The sequence below is a fragment of the Pygoscelis adeliae genome, unplaced genomic scaffold (assembly GCF_000699105.1).
Source record: "Pygoscelis adeliae isolate BGI_AS28 unplaced genomic scaffold, ASM69910v1 Scaffold480, whole genome shotgun sequence".
NCBI classification, from domain to species: Eukaryota; Metazoa; Chordata; class Aves; order Sphenisciformes; family Spheniscidae; genus Pygoscelis; species Pygoscelis adeliae.
The window spans coordinates 6,065-25,704 of NW_008823926.1; the positions used below are offsets into that span (position 1 = coordinate 6,065).

General features: G+C 42.4%; 1 protein-coding gene across 1 annotated transcript; it reads right to left on the bottom strand.

The window, feature by feature from the left end:
• Positions 1-4,285: 4,285 nt before the first annotated feature.
• Positions 4,286-16,627, bottom strand: ARPC1A (actin related protein 2/3 complex, subunit 1A, 41kDa). The gene is made up of 9 exons (XM_009320715.1): positions 16,536-16,627; positions 15,844-15,948; positions 13,337-13,559; positions 11,517-11,624; positions 7,970-8,182; positions 6,753-6,828; positions 6,365-6,558; positions 5,565-5,655; positions 4,286-4,673 (listed from the first exon to the last, which is right to left on the bottom strand). Exons 1-9 carry the CDS (start codon positions 16,597-16,599, stop codon positions 4,635-4,637), a joined length of 1,113 nt encoding a protein of 370 aa, XP_009318990.1. The 5' UTR covers positions 16,600-16,627; the 3' UTR covers positions 4,286-4,634.
• Positions 16,628-19,640: the final 3,013 nt, after the last annotated feature.

Genomic DNA, 19,640 nt, shown 5'->3' on the forward strand with positions numbered 1-19,640 from the left:
CCTGCCTGCGAGCCAGGCCTCTCCGCCATCACCGCACGTGGATGGGCCACCGGCCCCGGGATGCTCCCGGCAGCCCCCGCTGCTCGGGGGGATGCGGGTAACTCGCCCCGGGTGCACCAGGGAAGGATGTGGACAGGAAAGCGGAGGGGAAGGAGCCCCGTCCTCTCCCTCCGGCTGCAGGAGGGTTGTTCGACCCCCCGGTCCCCAATGCGTTTTGGGGGGACGAATGCAGCAGGGGGGTCCTGCCTGCCGGTGCTGGCCCGCAGCAGGCAATAGCTGCAGTCGGAGCCCTCCCGGGGCGAGACGTGCGTCAGCATCACCTCCCACTGCTGGGGAGATTCGCAGCTCAGCAGGACCCCGCGGTGCCTGGATCTGGCTGCCCTGAGCAGCAGCTGCTGCTGGTTCCTGCATCCCACCGAGCCCAGTGGGACTCAAGCCCAGGCTGGCTGCAGTCACAGCTCTGCTCGTCCCAACACACCATGCGTGCACCCCCACCTACCAGACATGCACCCCTCTATTTTTTTCCCCCTCCTGCTTCCGAGCAACTAATTTTCATCCCATTCCCGGCCGGGCAGGGTAACTCCCAGGAGCTCAGCTCCTGCTGGAAGTGCTGGGAAGGAGAGATGGGCTTCAGCTCCTTGCTCCCCTGCTGCAAGCTGGCTGCAGAGTCACGCGTGGAGGGATGCACTCACCCCTTCCCTCCCCAAGTAACGTCGCAGAAGCGGGACAGCAGCGCACTGGGGTCTCATACAGGGAGGGCAGGGCCCCGACGGGGCTTCTCAGCTGCAGGACGTGGATACAATAACCTCCTATTTGTTGAGCTGCAGAATTAATCCCCATGTGAGGGGTCAGCTGTAGATAAAGGCTCCGCGGGGCGGCGCTGAGCAGGCAGCTCACCTCTCCCTTGGTCCTCAAGCCCGTTAGCCATGCTCCCCTTCACGCATGCTGCCGTGATCCCAGCAGACACACGTGGAGATCCCGAGATGTCCCCGGAGGGTGGTGGGTCTCCGCGGCTCTGGTCAGGAGTGAACCCCCACGGTGGGAAAAGTCCCTCTCGGAAGCAGCGAGCTGCCCCGTCCTCCGGCAGCAGTTTGCCCGCTGCAGCGCCCAGCCTCACCCCCGGCATCGCTGCTGCCCCAAACGCAGCAAGAGGGACGCAGCTCCCACAACAGCTCCCACGTGGCTGAAAGCTGCAGCTTTTTGAAGTTTTTCCTGCTGCCTGCACATTTTCTCTAGTCCTCCTTTGGCTACGAGCTGCTCTGCCTCTGCTCTTCACCAGGAGAGTTGAGGTTTTCCAGGTGCCCGACCACTGCCTCCTGCACCAGGACCAGCAGCTCTCATCCGTCTGGGATGGGAGGACGCAGGGCAGGAGACCATCCCTCCGCCCAGCCCTTCACATCAGATCCCTTCCAGGCAGGGATGCGAATGAACGGCAGGTCAGTTTAACTTCTGCAGTAGGGATCAGGGTAAGTTATTAAGAGAAGGGAGAGAAGAGCATCACCTCCAGCGCTGCCTGCAGAGCGGCTCCTTGCCTGCCATCGCATTTCCTCATCGCTTCTGGTCTTGAGGCTGCTCCTGCTTCGGCTCCTCTCTGAGCCTGCAGTAACCGAGCACAGCGAGCTGCCGCCGCCGGGGATGCACTGGGTTTTGAACGCTGCTTGGGTTTCCCCTGGACTCGACAGCCCACGGAGGAATAAGCCAGCACTGCGGAGGCCAGGGACGAGGGCTCAGCCCTGCTGGGTCTCTTGCCAGATCTGACCCAAGGTTTGGCTAAATCCTTTACCTGCTTTTGCCTCCGTTTTCTCAAGTGGAAAGATCCTCCTGCATCCACGGCGGCAGGTCTGGTGATGCTCAGCTCCTCCGCAGGCTGTAGAAAACTATCCCATTGCACAGGTGCTGGTGACGCCAGGACGCTTTTTTGCTGGGGTCGTCTTTGGCGGTGAGGCAGAGGGAATGAGAAGCGGCAGCGATTCTGCCGCTTCTTTTCGTTTAGAGGCTGAGTTTTTCAGGCAGGCTCCAGCGAACGGTCTCTGGCACCCCTGCTTGCGTAGAGCCCCATTTCTTGCCCCCAACAGTCTGTTAACTGGCATGTAACGTTGAGCATGTGCAGCCAGCAGCTATCCTGCAATGAAGACTGCAACCACGAGCTTTATTGTGAACATTGCTTTCAGAGGCACCGTTCACCCGAGCGCATACAAGCACGTGCTCAGAAGCCTGGTGCTGCGGTTAGCTAAATATGCTAGTGAATTCTCACCCACGCCGGACACCAAGGACAGTGTTACAGACGGGGGAGGCGACCAAGGAGACGGTAGAGGCAAAACAACCACCTACCTTCACCACGGCTCCCAGACACTGGAGGTGGGACGGCAGCAGAACGTCCTCCCGGAGCGGAGCGATGGCCTGGAAACCCAGAGAGCCACCGTCTCCCACCGTCGGATGGTGCACAAGGCGCAGAGCTCTCCCCGGCCCCCGCGCACGCGGCAGTTTTAAGCTGAATTATGCCTTGAGCAACGGTTGTTTATATTCCCCTTGCTCAATCCTTTTCTATTATAAATATCTCCAATCTGTTTTTAATCTCAGACTTCCAGCTTACATATTTCTCTCAGACAGTAACCTACAGCGGTTTCCTCAAACCTCAGTTTGTTGGCGTTTTGGAGCAAACGGGCTCATTTTACCGTCTCCAGCTCTTTCACGCAGAAAAAGAACAGGGCATAAAAATTTAGAGATCCATTTTCTCCACCCTCTCATTAGATTATTTTTTCCATCCTTTTATGTTGTTTGGACCATGTATTTTAGAATCCATTTTTTAAATCCTTTTTGGAAATAAACCACTTTCAAAAAGTGACTTCAGAAACAAAATCATTCCTGTCTGTGAGATATAAGCATCTGATAGTACGTACGGAGATGGACAAAGCCAAACCCGTCCTCCTCGGTCCACCCGCCAAGGCTGGCAGGGTGACTTTGATCCAGAAGACACTTAACTCCATTAGCACTGTATCCTAGCTGATAAACCCAACCCCACCGCAAGTCACCGTACACATCAGGTCACTGGACTGCAAGATGAGCAGAGGGTAAACAGCCCCTATTTTATGTTTAGAAGGGAGAGGAAATTGCAAAGCCACGCTTGACTGCCAGGGGAGGAAGGTGGGAGACGCAAGAAAACCAGAAGGAACTGGAAAAACAGTCAATTCTCTGCACGCAACCAACATTGCACCTGAAAATGATCCAGCTCTGTGATGGACACCGTTCGCTCGCAGCAGCACAACAGAGCTGTCAGCTTTGTGAGCTTACCTTCCACCCTCCCTTTTCAATCACTCGGAGCTGAGAAACGAGCAGTGTATGAAGCAACTCTGGTTCCAGAGGAAGTGGTAAATTTAGTCACCGGGTTTTTTTTAAGACACTTCTGCATTTTCAACAGAAATGACAAAGTCTTAAACCTTGTAAAGCAATGCTGTGAGCCAGATAATCCCCCTCCAGAGCACAGCCTGTCTCAAGCCTCAAGGCACCCATACAGTTAAGAGTAACTAGACCGTGTGAATAAAACAAGTTACGTGCAAATGCCTCCGTGAGCTACCGAGGCTCAGAACTGAACTTCAAAAGATACAGTCACTGGAGACAAAGGATCTGCCTGCACAGAAGCCAGACCACGCCGATACCTCTGATAAGTGTGCCTCATTTCTCCACCAGTCATTACAAACACAGAATTTTCCAGGCTGAGCACTCGGTTCTAACACAACATGCAGGCCTGCGTAGCTTCACGGACTTAAAAAGTGATTTGCTTTTAATTTGTCCCAAGGTCTGGCTCAGCAGATTTTTGCCTCACTTTCCGCAGGCAGCCTTCCACCCCGTATCGTAGCCACTGCACTGTGAGAAGTCTTTGTACAAATCCTAAAAGGTAACTACAAATAATTCCTGTCATTCGCCTTTGGAAAACTACGACCCACTAAATGGACAATAAAAAAGACATTCACGTTAATTTGCTATTATTACTGGATTAAGTGCTAGGCAGACAGAATTAAGAGTAGCAGGACAAAATTGTTCATCCTCCAAAATCATCACCTCAAGAGACCAACTCCCCTGAAAGAAGCCCAGCTGAATCTTCACATCCAGATCATCAGAACTCCAGGTCTTCATCTGTCAACTTTAAGAAACTTTCAGTTAAGATGAACTTTTCCTGTTTTAAGGCCATAAAATATCAGTGCGGGGTGTTCCCGCTCTCTTTCTGAGAGTTAATTCCCTTAACTTCCCTTTTTTAATCACTGCTAATGAGCATCAAAACAAAGAATCAGTTTTTCTTTTTTTTATTATTATTATTTCTAGCAGACAATTTACATAAAATTCCCCCTTTAAGTTAGTGATTCATAACTTCCTGCAATAAACTACTTAAGGAGCAGCTTTGGTAAAGAATGGAATGAAACAACCAACCAAAAAAAAAAAAAAAAAAAAAGAACAATCACAGCTGATTTTGAAACCAACACAATTCACCAAATTTAGATTCAAAAGAAAATCTGCCAAGCTGTATTTTCTCAGTGTTTCCAAATATTCCACCTTCCTCCTCCCTTTTCGGGTTTGTGCAGATGTGGGAGCTGCATTCTGTCAAGCAGTTTGTCCTGCTAGATCACGGAAATCCATCTTTACATGATTCGTAGACCTTGAATAGAGGACTCTAAGGTCTTGAAAGAGAGAAAATCTTAATCACAATCTGCTACGGTATCCTGCGTTCAACAGTTCAGTGTAAATGCTGATGCTAAGAAAAACAAGTAAAAACCCTGACTACTTGAGATTAGACACCATATTCAAGAGCCAGAGACCCCTACAGTCATTCATCTCAAACTCACGCATATGTAGACCAACGATTCCACCCCCTTCCCCTGAAAGGGGATTAAAGCAGCTTAACTATCACCTCAGTTTCTTAGTTGGCTCCTGTCCCCACCAGAGCTTTCTGGCGTTATACAGCACAGACAAACTACTCTCTTCCTAAAAGGCAGCGCACAGCTCTCAGCAGCTTGGGGAGGCCAGCAGGGACCTCTGTTGGCCAGTCCTCAGCAAAGCAAGCACTTGTATTATTAAATCCTTGTAGGGTTTTCAATACAGCGCTTACTGTATTTTCTAACTGTTTTGAGATAACTTCTTACTACTTTGATAAGTTCATTATGAGAGGGCAGGACTGTGGTCTGCAGAAAGACAGTGAGCGGCGTCCAAAGGGACGAGAGCAAGAAGAGGCAGCGGGCCATGTCACACCAATGATCGTTCCAGCCTGATTGTGGCTGAGGTGGAGGTCGGAGAAGGAAAGAATTAGTGGGATTCCTACAGGGACATTAAGCAATTCCGTTAAAAAATTAAGTCTGGATCAGCACCATCTGCTAAACAAAGTATATCTGCATTTATGCCGAATCTTGGATCTGACTTCCTTATGGAGTTCACTAATGGTCTTGAATATTCCAGTCTGGATTTCCTACTGCTAATAAAACCTGCATTAGGGCTGAGCCCCAGAAGTTGATTCTAGAGATCAAAAAAACCCACCACCGCACCCAGTTCACATAAACACGGTAGTAAAAGCGTACCTTGAAATCCCAGATGGTCATTGCTCCATCAATGCCGGTGGTGCAGAATTTACGACAATCTCGTTTGTCTATCTCATAAATAGACACTTGGCTGAAAACAGAGTGATAGCTGTAACACAGACACCCATTCCAGAGAGCCAAAAAGCTGGGAAATTTGGGTTGAATTCAACTCCTACTCTCTCAAAGGGAGACCTGAGTATAGCAGAGCTTATGCTAGATTTTTGGTACGATGCTTCAGAAAAATAAGCAAAGAAAAAGGATGCTGAAAGCTCTTTTATCGCTTGGTGACTGTAGCCTAAACATTTTCCTTGAATAAAGACAAATTGTTTCAGAAACGTCAGCATCCTCTGGGCTCACAAACTTTTCTAAATGCAAGGATATTTTACTCGATTAACCTAGGTCAATCCTTTTGATGAGTAAATACACATGGAAGTAACATCTGAAATAGGAAGCTGGCATGTGAATTCCTGTTTCAGGTGAATTTTGCTGACCAGATTTTGCACGGTGCTACCAACCTCTTGTGAACTATCTACATATTTGATAAGATAAACTGTGTTCAAGTTACAGAACATGAGCAAACAGGAGTAGCACACATGCCATGTTAATGATTAACTTTACCAGCTTCCACAGAAGTCTCAGAAATAGAGAGCTGTTAGTGAAAGACGAAATGAAAATGGGATACCAGCTAAACTCATCTGGTATAGCAAATTTGAGCTCTCATAGGTTTGCAGTACATCCTGGGAAACCAAAGTGACGTGAAGAGCATTCCTTCCCCTCGTGTTGGCGGCCAAGACACTCACGTTATACTGTTTTGGTGCAGTGTCTCCAGGGTAGTGTTACGATCTTCTGTAGTGGCTCTTTTATCCATGTTTCGGAAGCGTTCCATAGCGGAAATGTTGCGCTGGATGCTCTGTTTTGGAATGTCTAGTTTGGAAACGAAGGTCAGCAAGCCACGGTCATCACAGTTAAAGAGCATCGGGCAGCAGTCATGGCCCTGCAACCAAACGTCACGAAAGCATGTCAGGAAACACAACCAACATAATCACCATTTCATTTTTCTGCTGCTGTTAATTGCTGAAATGCAAAGACTATGGAAGAGCTTGCTTATTACTAACTTCGTAACATATGGTGTTTCTCCCTCTCCAAAACACTACAACACTCTACAAGGAGAAAATAATAGACACTTACAGCTGCCACCACACTGTTCTCAGAGACAAACGACACACTCAGGAGTGGGAGGAACTCTGTTTTCAGCTGCGAAACCCTGAACACAAGAACATTTGTTAGGGGACTTCATTGAAACCTCTCATCTTTGGCTCAAACAAAAAATAGAGACCGTTCCCACACAAGGATTATTGGAAAAGAAGTCAGCGTAGCTCAGTTGTCCTGAGGTGACACCAGAAGGTTGTAATTTGTAATAAAAAGTTTTAACCTAATGAAAGTGTCCTGGAAGATCTATAACAAACAAAGTATTCCAGGCGAAAGGCTGAAGTTATCTAGTATTGTGTGTAAACAGCGGCAAGAGTTTAAAAAGAATACCCCTGAAAAAGGTTCAAATTGATGAAGCTATTAATTTCATTTGCATATTAAAAAAACTTGACATTTTAGTGCTTGACATCATCATCTTTTCAGGAGGAAAAAGCCTGTATCTTAATTTAAGTCAACTTTTGTGATTTTGTAACAAGTGAGAAAAGCATTCCAGAACAGTTTATACTTAATGACATCCCCAGCCAGGTACTTATACAGCTGTAGCCATCAGAACCGTAATACAAAACGAAGCACAGCAACGCCTGGATGATCCACCAGAGATCTCTGCTATCAAAACGTGTGGGGAATCTCTTCCTTCTTGGTTAGAAAGCCATGGACACTGACAAGTTATTCAGACCAAGATGAGGAGCAGAAGAAGGAATTGTTAATAAAATATTTTGTTGCATTGGAAGGTGTAAGTTGAAACCTTGCAGCAGCAGTGTCTTAAGGACAGTGGTGGGAATTAACATTTCATGAAATAAACCACTTATTTTCCAGATCCTGGCTGGGGATAGGGTCCTAGTAGTTACGGAATGAGCATGTTTCTGGATTCTGTTGAATCTATTTACAAGGAAATATTGTTTCCCCAATCATTAAAGTGGAACTTTTTTTTTTTTAAATGCCTTTTTTTCCCCAAAAGTAAATTGACTATACCCTCACTGAAGAATTCTTACAAGAAATTTAAATTATATAATCTAAAATGCTAAGAATCTACCTTACTTATATAGGCCTCAAAGAGACTCCTGGAATCTACAGTAAAATTGTCAAAACGGGAAACAGAACAGCAGTCACAGCTCTCGTCGTCGCAAGCACAATATGCCACATACTGCCTCCTTCTACGTCAAACAGCTAATAACCAACAAAAAGAGCATACTTACATCATATTTTTTGAGGCATCAGCAACTGACACAGTACTATCATGACTGACCCAGGCTAGGCGGTTACCGCTGGCGGAAAAACTGACACTATGCACCCATCCACCACTTCCAGCACCCCCAAATTCTGACATCAGCTGCCCAAAAGGCATTTTGGAGCCCCACGGTGTACTGGCTGGTTTTTCATCCACTTCCTTAATGTAAGCAGAAAACACCCTGCAAATAAAAGATTTCAGCATGAACAAAGACAGAAAAAAATCTCCTGGGAGCTTTGTATACATTTCACATTGGAAGCAAACAGATGCTTTCCAATTCTACCAAAATAAAACACTACAGTATCTTTAAACAACAAGCCACTAGTGGCTGGGAAGCTTCAGTATACAGAGAGAAAGCAATAGTACAAAGGGTGTAATGCATATAGGTTTCTCACAAATGCCAATCTTGTGTATCTCTCCTTTTTTTCCAGAAGATGTCACAAAAACATACATTGTCATTGCATTTCCCACTGTGCCAAGATTTCCCTTTCATCCTTTTGCGGTGCTAATAACTCCCAGAGTCAATTCTTCAGTTAGAGAAAAATCACAAATTGCACTGTGTAATTAGAAGCTAATACAAACACCTACAAAATTACCCACTTTTTAAGAACATTCACTTTTTAGCAGGATTTCAAAGAAAGAAAACTGATGTTCAAATGCCAGCAAAGGGGCTCTGAGCCACCTCATTCTGGCTCACTGCTGAAAGAATGCCTTGAAAACCTGAAATACCACAATGTTTTTATAGTTTTTTTCCCAGATATGTTTAAATAGAAAGCCTCCCCCTTTCATCAAATTCCTTCTGCATGATTCAGACGTGCCACAATATGGTGTTCTTGACTGTTACCATGGAAGTTAGTGGGACGTCACAAACATAGGATTAGAGTCCACTGAACAGGAGGAGCAAGGGAGCTACGCCATACTACTACGAGAGAAACATTTCAGTATAAACAAAAAACTGTGATCAAATATTCATGGTTGCAGCCAAACACAAAAAGGAATGCTTTTATAGTGAGTTTAAGGAAATGTTGCTCCCCCCTCCCTGTTTTTTAAATCTTTTACATGTGTGGGGTATGCACTTCAAAAGGTACCTATATTCAGCTTATTCGAATAAAGCTGATCATTTGGAACAAGGGTTTAACTGCAGCTATATTAGGTACAGATTTTCAAAGAATTAAGTATGAATTTATATTCGGCTCTATCAGTTTAAAAATAATCTAATGATAATCCTTCAACAAACTTAATTTTATAGAGACATAAAAGGACGATTCTCTTAATGTATGGAAATAGGACAAGATGTTTAAAGCAACAGCCTTTGACACAAGGCAGAAAAATAATTCCTAAGTAGTGAAAGACCTTGAAGATAACTGTTAGTTAAAAAAAAAAAAGTCTTTTCCCTTACTAAAGTCTCCCTCTCTTTTAAAACCAAAATCATCTCAGCTTGAAGGCCCCAGCCTTCAAAGAACATTGGGAAAGGACTTTCATTCCCACAGCAACTTTGTTCCAGCAAGAATATAAAATTCACACCTATGCGGTGCTGTTAGCTATATATATATTTTTTTTTTTTCTAAAGAGGAAAGAATGTAAGAGGAGCTCATCTAGGCCAGCCACCAAAAAAACTCTGCTGAATACCTATCAACTTGGAGCCTCTTCTGCCCTCCATTCTTTTTCCAAAATGTCTCCCATTTAGCTCCTTATTAGTTGGCAGTGGCTCTGGCAGATCCATTTCATACTTTTCTTCAGAACCACCTATCAGAACAGATGCATACTTCAGGCCCAGATATCTTTATTATCTTTAATATGTAACTGAACATTCCCTAGAACTGGAATTCTAGAGATGCGTATTCATCATTTATCAAAGACAATATTCTTTCATGGTTTTGGGGAAGAAATAGAAACATAAACCCACTACCAATCTCCACTACTTTTCCTTTCTTTAATGTTTCTATATGGAGATTTCTATGATAAGAGCAGCAAAATTATTAAATGATTCATCCTAAAGTACAATGTTGAGAAAGAGCAGAAAGTTTCCCGAATGTTTTAAACCAAGATCTGTTTTTTTCAAAATATACGCCATTTTGAGAGAAATAGGATGCAGGACAGAATGAGTTCTCTGATGGGAAACAAAAGACTAAGCAAGTATTCTAGAGAATGCTCCTAGGAAATTGACTGAACCACACCTTCACTTTCTTCCAAAAAAAAAAAAAAAAAAAATCCCACTGAACAGAAAATGATGTGAATCTAACTTCTCAACCAAAACAGGGAAGAGGAGATAATCAGGGATGCAATGTACATAACAAGCACCAAACAAAGCCTGGAGACAAAAGAGCTCAAGTCCAAAGTAACAGAGATAGATCCCTCTCTCTCAGCTGACCTAATGTCAAAGTCCCAAGATGCTCTATGAACACACATGAAAAAATTTCCACATGTGAAAAGCAGCTGCTTCTGGAAGATGAATGAGTACGTTTTCCATCACATTTTTTGTGAAAGAAAGTGAACATGTATAGTTTATCTAATTAAAAATGGAGATAAGGCAGCTTCCATTTAACGTCTCTCCTTACATAAAAAGCTATCAAAGGATAGAATTTAGATGCATGGGTTTCATTCTGAAATAAGGAATGTAATAGTTGGTCCCGCCTTCCCCTCCCACTCCTTCTTAGTCATTTTTAGTACACACTTTAAAGCTTAAAAATTGCCCTGTTACATAAAGAATTCAAGAAAAGAAGCTTTCATTATTATTCAAGGTAGAAGTGATTAAGTAAAATATGAATTAAAGTCAACCACTCTGCAGACAGTTGCCCATGCAGACTTCATTGCAGTGACCCCAATCACTCAGCGCCGAGCTACTTGCAGGACCTACCCCTCATGGTGTAATTTCACAATCAGTTTGAAAGACTACGCCACCCATCTCACATGCCAATCTGGTTTTACCAGCCTTTTTTTTTTTTAACGCTCTTCAAAAATGTGTTTGGTTGCGTTGCGTTTCAGGCGGATCAATTCCTTGACCCTGCTCACCCCAGGGCCACAAGAACGTTAAGGCTAGGACAGGCAAAGGGGAGAGAACAAGTGACTCAGGGAAGAAAAAGACAAGGTATCACCTTTGGAAGTGCCAAGTTACTCTGAATTTTGGAACTGCAACATTAGGATATTGTTTTTTAAACTCTAACTAGCAGTGTTGGTGTTCTACAAGATAGCACCTGCTAGTCTAATTTCAGCCCAACAACTAGATCTCAGCACTCAGTGCACGCATAGTAAGTACTACTTCTGTGTACTGCTAGTAAAGAAACCCACCAGTTCATTAAATTCAGGCACATCCCTCAACAGATAAATGTTAGTAGTCCAAAGTCTGCATGCAGTAGCACCAAAGCCAAAGTCTCTGGATATTTTATTTTGGTAACAACAGTATACAATGAGCCGTCTTCTATTCTGAGCGCAAATGCATGATCAACATGCTGACGCTACTGACTAACTTGAACCAGTAATCCAAACTGATTTACAGATGCTTTATTTTCTCTCACCTGCACTTGAAGTCACAGGATCCAGCAGCCAGCAAAACATTGTTGGGGTGCCAGTCCAGGCTAAGGACAGTGGAACGAATGGGCTTTTTAATGTGTTTGCTCACCCACCTAAATGAAAAGAGAGATAACATTTATACGAAAATATTTTACCAGACTCCCCCAAACCCATGAAATACTCCTCAAAAAGATCACTCCTTGCCAATGACTAAACACATCAGTTTTGCAATAAAACCCACATTCTGCCTAAATCTTTCGTATTGCCTTGTACAGTCTGTGAACTTTATATGGTTATCTTAATTAAAATTTTAAAGATTATAAACACATTCACGTTAAATATATATCTCTTCACCTGAATCCTATTCCCCTTCTAACTCATTTTTATAATGCACCGGACTGAACCCCCTAATGTGAATTTTGCACAGTTATTGCGTGGTCCCTTACATCCTATGAACAAGAGCTCAGCTTGGACAGCGATATTGAGCTAAGAAGCACTATTTTCTTAGATCGCTATGTACACTTCTTCTCCAGCTCCCTCCAATGAGTTTTACAGTCATCTCTCTTACCTATTGACTTTTCTACTGTTTAATAATACAATAACTACAAAAAGCAAGAAGTAAATGGGTGAACTGCCGATGATATGACTAGTGTACACATCTCAATTATTTGAAGTACAGTGAAAAGTGGTCCTGATGTTGAATGCATCAATATTAGCCTAAATATGTCTCAGCAGATTTGGCTTGTTTGAACTATTTACAAAATAGTAACGAAAACTGCTATTCACTTGATGGCCTTTGGGATGATGGTGCTTCTTCTTTGAATTTACTGCCATCAGGCACAAGCGGTTTTAAGGATCGCATGAAATTATTTGTCTTCAACATATGGGGTTTTGATTCTTCTGCAGACAAGTGAGGCAGGGAAAATGTAAGAACTGAGTATGTTGGAAAGCATAAAAGTCCAAAACAATCTTTAAAATTTATTTTGCAGATGGTATCATTGTTTACCACCTCCACATGGAAGACTGCACACCGAACGGCGGGCAGAGACACCTGTGTTTTTATGCACGTTTATGCAACCCAAAGTAATAGCTACTCAACATACTGATTTCACCTACAGATGATATGGTAAATGTGGCTCCAACACGTACAGCTACAAATGTAGATCCGTTAAAGATCAGAAGCACTAAGTTTAGATGCCAAAGAGAAACAAATGTTAATGGTAGAAATATTTGTGATAGTCCTGTCTGAAATCTATAAACTGTGACAAGAATATATGACAGAATACAGAACAGGTAGATGACAAGCTTGAACATCTTCTAATAGACCACCCTGGAGATAAGTGACAGACTTGAATTCTTTAATGACAAGAAATGGCCCAAAATAATCCATACGGAAGAAAGACTCAAGTCAAGGTTTCTTCATTCATTCTGGAAGGAGGTGCGGGAAGGAAACATTTCTCTTTTTTTCAACCATACAGTTGCGGTAAAGAAATTTTTACCCTGCAGAAATTCTTGCACTTTTAGAAAAGCAACATATGTTTATGGCAGTCAGCGGGAACACATCCACGCCAACATGTGTAACTTGAAAATATGCTAAGTCAAAGGCCTTTAGATGCTACACCAGAGTAAGGAAGTAAAAGAGGGAACCTTTTCCTTAAGACGTAAGAGGTCCATGAAAGAACTGATGAGGCCCATCCCTCTACATTTCCTGAAGATTTTAGGAATTAGTAAAATAGTAACCTAGTTACCACCATTGAACTCCAGGCTTTAGCTTTCCTGTGCAGACCTTAAAGGTATAAATGGAAATTAAACTCAAACAGCTCACCAGTCATTTTCAGATTCAAAGTAGCACACAGATATAAGTCGAGCTCCACTTCCCACAGCAAATTTGTTCTCCAAGGGAGACCATTTCACAAAGGTGGCTGCACGATTAATTCTCAGGATCACAAGGGTTGGTTTCCACACGCCATCCTTCTGACTCCAGACATAGGCATTACGGTCTGCCCCGCAAGTTACAATGCGATCGCTTTTGGGAGCCCAGTCAATACCTGCAATTTAGAGTTCACATTAACAAACTTTTCCCTTTATATTGTTTACTTTACAGTAAGCCAAAACAGAGACTAACTCACAGCCTTCTACTACAGAGACAGTTATGAATGTTATGTTAGTATTCCCCTTCTTCACTTATTCTCCAGGAGCCATTTTAAACTGTTAGGGATATCTGTTTCTCCCTCTACCTTTCATCAAAATTGCAGATCCCAAATTTCCAGATGCCACAGAGAATTTGCCAGCTAAGGAAGCCTGCTCTGATGGCTGGCCAACAGGTGGAGCTCTGCAGACCGGCTAAGGCCTGTCCCCCGGCACCCTTCAAACCACTCACTTCTGCAAGAGACCCGTTTCAACAGCTGAAACCCAGCAATTCGAAAACTATGCACAAACCTCTAACATAGCTGTCTGCTTGCTGCCAGACCACAGTCATAATCTACAAGTTTAGATACCAGGGTTTTTTTTTTTTGGTTGGAAGCTATCAATCTTTATGTACTGATACAATCCTTACATTTTTTCCATGCCTATTTAAGCTGTGCCATGAGAAAGAAACGTTTGCCAAGCAAAAATAACAAATTCAAAGGATAAAACGAAGCCTTTGATAAGCCTCCCATTGCTTCTTTCCCCTCCTATGCAATGAAAGATGTTCTCAGCTGGAAAGTCTTACGGCAACATTATTTTTCATCTTTTCTTTAGCATCCTTCTTTGAGATGCAGAGTGCAATCCTTAACTCTCCTGCCACAAAATTATATTTCAGTGGTTTTTCATAACTGCGTTGTGTATTCAAAACATTCCTTAAGCACACAAACTGAAAAAAGGATAAAAGTTATGGAAAGAATTTGTACTAATTTTACCACATTATTCATATATGGTGTACTTCAAAATAGGCTTATGCTTACAAAGTTCAATTTTGAACTTTGGTAGCCTGAAACCACAGTTACACGAGTCAGTCTAGCACTGCTTTTGAAAGAGGGACCATCCTGCCTCTCTTTACTTCTCTTTCCCACCATGTCCCTTGCACCAGCACCAGTGTTCTTCTGACCCATGGCAAGTTCAGCTTTTTAGCTTAGCAGAAAACTAAGCCAGCAAAAACAGTGAAGAATGCTCGTCCTGTAAGCGAACAGAAGCAGCTCACCACAAATCTCTCAATCAAGAGACAGAAGGCAAGACAAGGGGACCTTGTCCCTTGCGACCAGAAGCTGGAGTGGCAGCAGTTGAATCACTCCTGTCAGAGGCAACAAGCGGTTTGATCAGTCTATCTCCTGTGTCTAACCACAGTTCAAGTCTACTCTTTATGACAACCACAGCATTTAGTATTCCAAAGGTATACGCTATGCAGGAAAGCAGGGAGAGCTCTTTTCCCAAGTCATGAATATTTGGCCTCTAACACTAACAGGTACAAATAAAATACAGAGAAATGTCTTTGGGGAACAGCATGTCATTTGTAAATTCAGCCCAAGTAACTCTTCACAAAAGAGCACGAACAGTTGTGCTCTTTGACAGCAAGAATCAGATAAATTGAATAAAGTTCCTGCAAAATGCTGTTGGGCAGATACTTCTGACCATTAGTGAGTCGAGAACAGAATAAAGGATATTGCTGTTTCAAGCAAGTGCTTGTATTAATTACTTTCATTTCCTTAGAGAATAAAGCCCTTATAAAAATATCACCATGAAAAAAAATAGTAATATAAGAGACTACCACAGGACAATCACATTTTAAAAATAACACCTTGTGACTCATCATGGCAGCTCTTCTTACATTTTCATTGTGGAGCTACAGATACTCTGGGCCTGCAGTAAAATGCGCTCACCGATGGTCTGTTGTAAATCCAGGACTGACCACTTCAAGTGTTTATACAGTCCCTAAAAAAGGATATTTATTGCTGTCGGAAACCACAAACCAATGCAACAGTTGTATACTTGATGAAGTTTTAATACTAGCACTTGAAAAGGAGCAGCATGTATCACCAGGAGAGTTTGACATACAACCAGATTACTTCAGAAGACTGAAAATTTATTCTCATTATGGATGAAAAATAAGCAATAGATAAGAAAGAAAGGCTCAGTTACTCTTCCAAAATGTCTGGAAATGAAATAGGGCTTTTCCTGCTAACATTCATTGCATGCAGTCCAGAAAAATGTTGCAAAGCTCTCTGTAAGTGGGAATGCCAACCTATAAAAAGATCTATTTACTCAACGCTTGCAGATTTCCTGTTCAGATTCTCGACTGAGGAAAACAGGGGGCGGATAAACTTAATGTCTGGCACAGCACAATCTTTCTCTTACCTGTAATGTGTCCATTGTGTTCCTTTAGCTCATGAGCCTTTACCCACTGGTTCCCGCTCTTCTTGTAGATGTGCACTTCATGATTATTAGGGCTAATGGCAATCTCTTGAAAAAGAAATAAAAGAATCCAATAGTACAGAAAGCTTTTTAATCACAAACGCTTTACTTGGAAAGACTTTCCAATCTAAAGCTTGTATTCTCAAATTTCAGAGCATTACACGGGTTTTGTAAATAAAGGGCCAACATCCCTGGATAATCTCAAATAATTATGGTCATACATGGTCACGAGTATACTGCACAGAAAGACAATATATTTTGAACATGACAATCCACACTCTAGTAGAAAACTAGGCTATTAAAAGAAAGGGCTGGTTTGGGGTACGGAAATAGAGGGTCAATGAGGGTAAGGGCCAGGTCATTCTCACGAGGTGCAGACCAAGAGGCAAAGCTTTCTGGAACACTAGTAAGACTAGATCTGCCCATATGCCAGAGTTCCAGCAATGGGTTTAGAAAAGTTCAGATTTAGGAGACGTGCTTTTTGGATCGTAAGTGGAACATTTAACATGCAGCACTATGTATTTGACCACACCTTCCCCAAACGTGATCCAGAACATTACGAGGTCACAAACTGACAGCAAAGAGAAAATAGGAATTGAAAAAAAATTAAAAATTAAAACTAACATATTACTTACGAGTACGGTCTCTGTTCCATGCATGGCAGGTGATTGGCTCTAGTAAAAACTGATGTAGAGACATTCCGAGTTAAAGATATTCCTATGTTGTAAAAATTGAAAAAGCTGAAAGGTGTAAAATTGAAAACAAAACACTTCAAAATTAGATAATTATTAAAACAAAATCAGCCTTCAACATTTACCAAGGTTGTTTCAGTCCAGTGTTACAATCTACTTACAGAAAATCACAACTTACTCAGTAAATATGTTAAGGCCACTGAAGAGTTGCCTTTGCCATACGCCTTGATATCTTCAGTAGGCCGATGAATTTTAACTGTCCTGCTTACTATACCTAATTGCAAAAGCCATATATGCTTGCTTCTTAGCGTATCCTCACAGACAAGAGAGCAGGTTCTTAGGAAATCTAACAAACCTAGTAATTTTACTATGGAAATACAATACTTGGGGAAAAAAAAAAATCTAGGGATTTTTTTTTGATCCCAAGTCAAAATCCTGACTTGTATCAAGGCTCACACGCAGCACTTCAATTAAATCTTTTTCTTCTTCTTTTTCAGGAGGTTAAATTGGTGTGTCCAGAACATTGATATGTAACTGTAATCTGCTGATGTATTATTTGATAAAGCCATTTATATGTATCCCAGGGAAAAATTATTAAGATTAGTAATTAACTAATTACTAATTTCTTCAAATTAATTCTAGCACTAAACTGTTTTATAGTTAGGCTTTAGTGTTTGAATCTCATGGGGGCAAAAAGAACAAGCTGAATCATTCTAGTTTGGAAGTATTTCAATTTGTTTAAAAAAAGCTAGATACCTAGCTTTTTCTTTAACTTATGACTGCTACAAGAGACAGTGCTGAACATCTGCAACTGGAGGCGCACCGACCCGCAAATACAAAGTTGTTTAAAATATTGTATCGTAGTCTATGTCCTGTATCAACCAAGGGCAGCATAAATGGATGGAAGATAACATCGTAAAAACTCCAGGTCACCTGTAATAATTAAAATGTGCACAGCTCAATACACACAACTTGGATTTGTCAATTCCTTCCATACATTCCACTCATTTTCATAGCAATTTATCCTTGGCTGATGGATCAAAGTCTTTTTACCCCTACATATACATCTAAAAAGCAGTATCTCTGTGATGTCATTCCAAGACATCCACACCCATTATAGCCTGCAATTACAACATACCCAAGTATGGCCATGTTAGCGGAGGGTGGAGACTTCAGGACAAGGTAGGAATTTGGAAGCAAACAGGAAATGAATGGCAGTCCAACAGAAACTCAGGAGTGAATGAAAGATGAGTACGTTCTTACGGAGCTTAGCAATTACTATCATGCTACTAGTTTAACAAATATGCTGAAGGTGCTGAATCCTGGAGCAGAGATGATACAGTACTTTGCCAATGCAAATAACTGGAGAGACTTTTTCTTTTCTTTTTTCCTTTTTCTGTTTTTTTTTTTTTTTTTTTTTTTTTTTTTTTTTTTAAGAAATCAAGCACTACTGTTTTAAAGAAATACAACTTACGGTTACATTTCAAATGCACTTCAACTATAACTTCTAACTATATGAGCTTTAAGTCCAGCTCATAATTTTAACCAGCATGATTTTCATTGTTCTTCTAATAATCATATTCTACAAATCAAATGAAGCTATTAAATATACGCAGTCCTAAGCAAAATAATTCATTACTTTTTATTAATGTGAAAACGTTGACATAATCCGAGTTACCTTTGACCTTGGACAGCCACAATTTGAGATTCCATGTGTTAATATAAGCAAAACACAACTGCAAATTGCTTTTTCCACAGTCTTGCTTTAGTACATGCCAACATTCAGTAGCAGTACATTTCCATATACAGGAAAAGTTGTAGAGCTGTTCTACCAACAAGGAACGCTCAGCCTTTTCTACTCTTTCCGAAATAAAATGTAAAAATATCCAATCTCCCCTCCCCAAGGAATCTGGCTATTTTGAAACACTTTCTAATACAACCCTGGTATTTCCTCCACAGATTGGCACTACACATGAACGATACGGTCCCATCCTGACTTCTAGTTCAGAGGTTTTTACTAACCTACACGCTGTTCCCAAAGACAGCCTAGACAAGCGATATGATCCATTCCTTCCTACTGAGTTTCTTGACCACTGTAACTTGTAGCAAGAGGCTGTTTTCCATTTTGGTTTGGTAACAAACAACAGTGATAATAATCTCAAAAAGCACTACTATTTCTGTCATCTGATAGTTGCAGTGCTATTTTCTTTGGGAAGATAAATCGTAATTAAGTCTTCCAGTTACATTTATTCCTTACCAATACATAGACAAAATCAGACTCACATTTCACAAGAGAAAATGCAACTGCCTCTATGATTCTTGACGTAATTCATATGTAGTAAACACCTCCATGCCTTACTGTCAGCCAACCTCAGAATCTCACACAGGGAAGATACTGTTATAACTTTGTTAGCCAAGTACTTAATGTAGTAAGTTCCTTAAAGTAACTGTCCTTGAGTTTCAATAAAATTTCAAAGGAAAGAAAAAAAAAGGAAATCTTGCACCTTTCTACAGCAGGAGTTCTTTCAGTATGTAGACTGAAAAGACCAAGGTTGGGAAGTACAGGACTCAGCCGCTGTCACCTCTCAATGGGGTGAGAAATATGTGATGTAAGGCCATCCCTGGACAAGCAACTAGCAAGGATGCAGACTCAAAAGTGAAGATAGCATGTGTGTGTGTGTGTGAGAGAGAGACAGAGAGCAAGAAAGGGATCTTTTTAATCCTTGCCTATTTTCAGAGCACCTACATCACTTTCAAACATCTGGAAGAGAAGTGCCTATAATTAAGGACTGCCTCCTACTACTGTCATTCCCTTCCAAGTCACTCAGCGCAGCTTTCCCAAGAGGGTGACTCCTCACAGGCAAGCCGACTGACACGGGACACCATTAGCGTTATAAAGCCGACCGGTTTGGGACGGATTGCGGGCTGCGGCCCTGCCCCGCGCCGATAATACAGGTGCGGAGGCCACGGTGGGCCGGGGGCAGGAGGCAAGGCGGGAGCTGCCCCGCCGAGGCCCGCCCAGCTGCCCCCTCCCCGGCCCCATCCATC